Source organism: Aegilops tauschii, chromosome 2, assembly GCF_002575655.3.
Source record: "Aegilops tauschii subsp. strangulata cultivar AL8/78 chromosome 2, Aet v6.0, whole genome shotgun sequence".
Classification (NCBI taxonomy): Eukaryota; Viridiplantae; Streptophyta; class Magnoliopsida; order Poales; family Poaceae; genus Aegilops; species Aegilops tauschii.
The window spans coordinates 630,090,731-630,093,944 of record NC_053036.3 but is presented as its reverse complement, the minus strand read 5'-3'; the positions used below and the strand labels follow the sequence as shown (position 1 = coordinate 630,093,944).

Genomic DNA, 3,214 nt, shown 5'->3' with positions numbered 1-3,214 from the left:
GACACCGCAGACACATAGAGTCGTGACGTGTATCACGTGAGATACATCAGATACAAGCAGCGAATCAATGGGAGAAGTGAAAGAGCCATAGATTTAAAGTGTCCAGAGGCACAGGCGTGTAGAAGCACAGGCACGACTAGTCACAGCCATCGCATCCCCTCACGGACGGGCGTCTGGCACCACAGGCACGTAGAGTCACAGCCAGCGTGTCTCCTGAGACAAGCGAATGCAGGTACAGGAGGCACAGAACTGAAGCGTATGCAGCCACGGAATTGCGGCTTTTCGCTCACAGGTACGGCTTTGGAATTGGCGTTCTCGAGGCACGGGTACAAACCACCTGGATGCACAAAAGAGTAGTGGCAGAGGCACGGTTGTGTAGTCTGAAGAGAAACTGCCGTGTGACACCACCACATAGAGACATCGCGTGTGTCACATGAGGTACATGAATAGCGGAAAAGAAGCCACGGAAGGGAAGCCTCCATAGACACGGATGCCGGGCTTCTAGAGGCACGGCCCCGAAGAACACAACGACAGGAAACTGAAAAATGTTGCCTCGTACGTCACCAGACATGCCTCTCTTGTGCGAATGTGTAAAACTCAACAATACAAACACAAACAAACGGCGGTGAATATAAGCCAAACAAAAAACACGCTTCTCCCAAACAATACATATGCGTCCCCTCACAGCCAGCATGACGCCTGAGACACGCAAATGTACGTACAGGAGACACGGAATTAAAGCGTATACAGACACAGAATTGCGGCTTCTCGTAGTTCTCTAGGCACGGGTACAAACCACCTGGATGCACAAAAGAGTGATGGCAAAGGCATGGTTGTGTAGTGTCAAGAGGAACTGCCGTGTGAAACCAGCACGTACAAACATGGCGTATGTCACGTGAGGTACATGCATAGACGGAAAGAAGCCACGGAAGTGAAGCCTGAACAGACACGGATGACCGGATTCTCGAGGCACGGTCCTAAAGCACACAAAGACAGGAAACTAAAATGTTGCCTCGTACGTTAGCAGACGTGCCTCTCTTGTGCGAACGTGTAAAAGACAACAATACAAACACAAACAAACGGCACTGAAATAAGCCAAACACAAAGCGCGCTTCTCCCAAACAATACATATGCGCAACTTCAACAGATTCTCTAAACGTACATGAACTCGCGCAAACGTCAACAATGAACTTGTAACATGAAAAAACATAAGAAATTATATTCACATAACATGAGACGGTACTCCATAGGTTTGAACTAAAAGTACTCATTAATTATACAAAAAAAGAAATGAAAGTCTTCCAGGAGTCCAGTCTGCTCAGACCACCGTGACCATTCTACTCAGTTGGAGTTCTGCTCAGAAGCATCAACGGCGTCTGGGGTCGGGAAGACAATGAGGATGCATCATGTCCTTCATAGACAGAACTCGGAGGTAGAGCTCGTAGCTGACATACCCATCCTAAACAAAAAGCGGATGAGAACGAAGATATACGTAGAAGGGAAAAAGTACTATTGTTGCAATAAAACAAAAATATAAAGACAGAAAATCATAAAAAATGAAATTTTAACTTACAATTGCCGCATATTTCAGGTGTTCAAGGGAAAGCGGCTTCCATTCCCAGTAGTCATGCAGACCTTGTGGAAAAGACGACTTCATACTCAAGTAAGATTTGTTTATGACGGCTCCTGCCAAATCTGCCATGGAATCCCTTAGATTGCCTCCTTTGATCATGAGCTCCTCTTGAAGGTCGATGTGATACTCTCTTGGGATTTTGAGGTAACTGTTTGCCAGAACATCCCTATCGTTAATGACGTCGACACTAGCGAAAATTATACCTTTGTTCCGAAGAAAATCCTTCAGAGCAGCGCACTCCGTCCTGGCCTTGCACAAGTGATAGACAAGAACATGCTTGCGCATCGCCAGTTGCATGACGGCGACTTTTCTACTACGATCAAAATAATCCTCTCGTGTGTACTCCAGATCAAGACCAACAAACTTGTACCTGTCCTCACGCAGCCATTCCTCATAAAGAGAAAGAATCTCCTCCACCTTGTAGGGCTCGTTGGTGTACAACACCTCGAGCTTGGTATTACCATCGGCATCTATAAAGAGACGCTCAGTAGTGTTCTTGAAGTCATCCATGGAAAAGAGGGTGGCACGACAATGGAGTCTGACTGTGCTTCTTGTACGAGGCGAGGATGATGGAATCTACCTGCACTTCTCTGGAGAGAATAAGACGCGATAACCTCCCGGAATAGACCACTACTTAAACTTGGGGAGAGACACTCAGTTACCATGCGCCCATTAAATTGCATCAAGAACGGTGTGAATGGACGGTTGTGCTTCTGCAGCTTATGAAACCATGCACTTCAAAAGTCACGGCTGCCACGTTGTAATCGAGGAGCCTCTAGGATAACTCTAGCATGGTATCTGGCACAATGAATACTAACAATAAATAGCCATCCCATCGGTCACCAGCACATCTTTTGACCGAGAGAACAATGAGAGGAGGCAAACAAGATGACCCTGTCGTACAAATACTACACGGGGAGTGAGCCAAAGTAGAAGCACGGTTCGGCCAGCACAAAACCACACGCGTGCCTCCACTTTGCTTAAAAACAAACCTCAATGATATCAACGGACCTGCATCTCTATGCCTGCGTACCACCAAAAACATTGCCAAAACAAAAGCACGTCCATGCTTCTGACATACAGATAACTGTGCGCTATCATACATATTCCCGCCTGAACCCAACGTACATAAAGACAGTGGCTCCCTGGGTCAACGACTACTTGGAAAAAAATTGCAATAACAGAGTCACGAACCGTGGCTCCATTCCAGATGCAAAGTGCCTCTCATTAGGAACCATCATGCCCCCCGTCAATTTGCCTCCCCCGACGTATCGACCATGCCTCTCCTGCTGCAACGACCGTGCATCTAATAACATCATCACCGTTCCTTTCCTAAAGACACACCCAACCATACCTGATTAAACATGTGATTAAAAAAAATAAAACACAGAAGCACGAGTATGCTTTTCAGCATGTATAACCGTGCCTCCCAAAAAGTATGTAAGGCAGGATAGGCACGTAAAAGACTCCATTGGGAGGCACCACAACTTGACAACTATAATGGGAGGCAGCTGGACGAGTCAAACATCTCGTGTCCCCATAACACCTTGGAATGCACGCACACCATTGATACGTCTCCAA

The 3,214-nt window shown here is 46.7% G+C and overlaps 1 protein-coding gene across 1 annotated transcript; it reads right to left on the bottom strand.

Annotated features, from left to right (window-relative positions):
- Positions 1–1,366: 1,366 nt before the first annotated feature.
- Positions 1,367–2,143, bottom strand: LOC109733700 (uncharacterized). Its single transcript, XM_020292922.1, has 2 exons — positions 1,574–2,143; positions 1,367–1,459 (listed from the first exon to the last, which is right to left on the bottom strand). Exons 1-2 carry the CDS (start codon positions 2,141–2,143, stop codon positions 1,367–1,369), a joined length of 663 nt encoding a protein of 220 aa, XP_020148511.1.
- Positions 2,144–3,214: the final 1,071 nt, after the last annotated feature.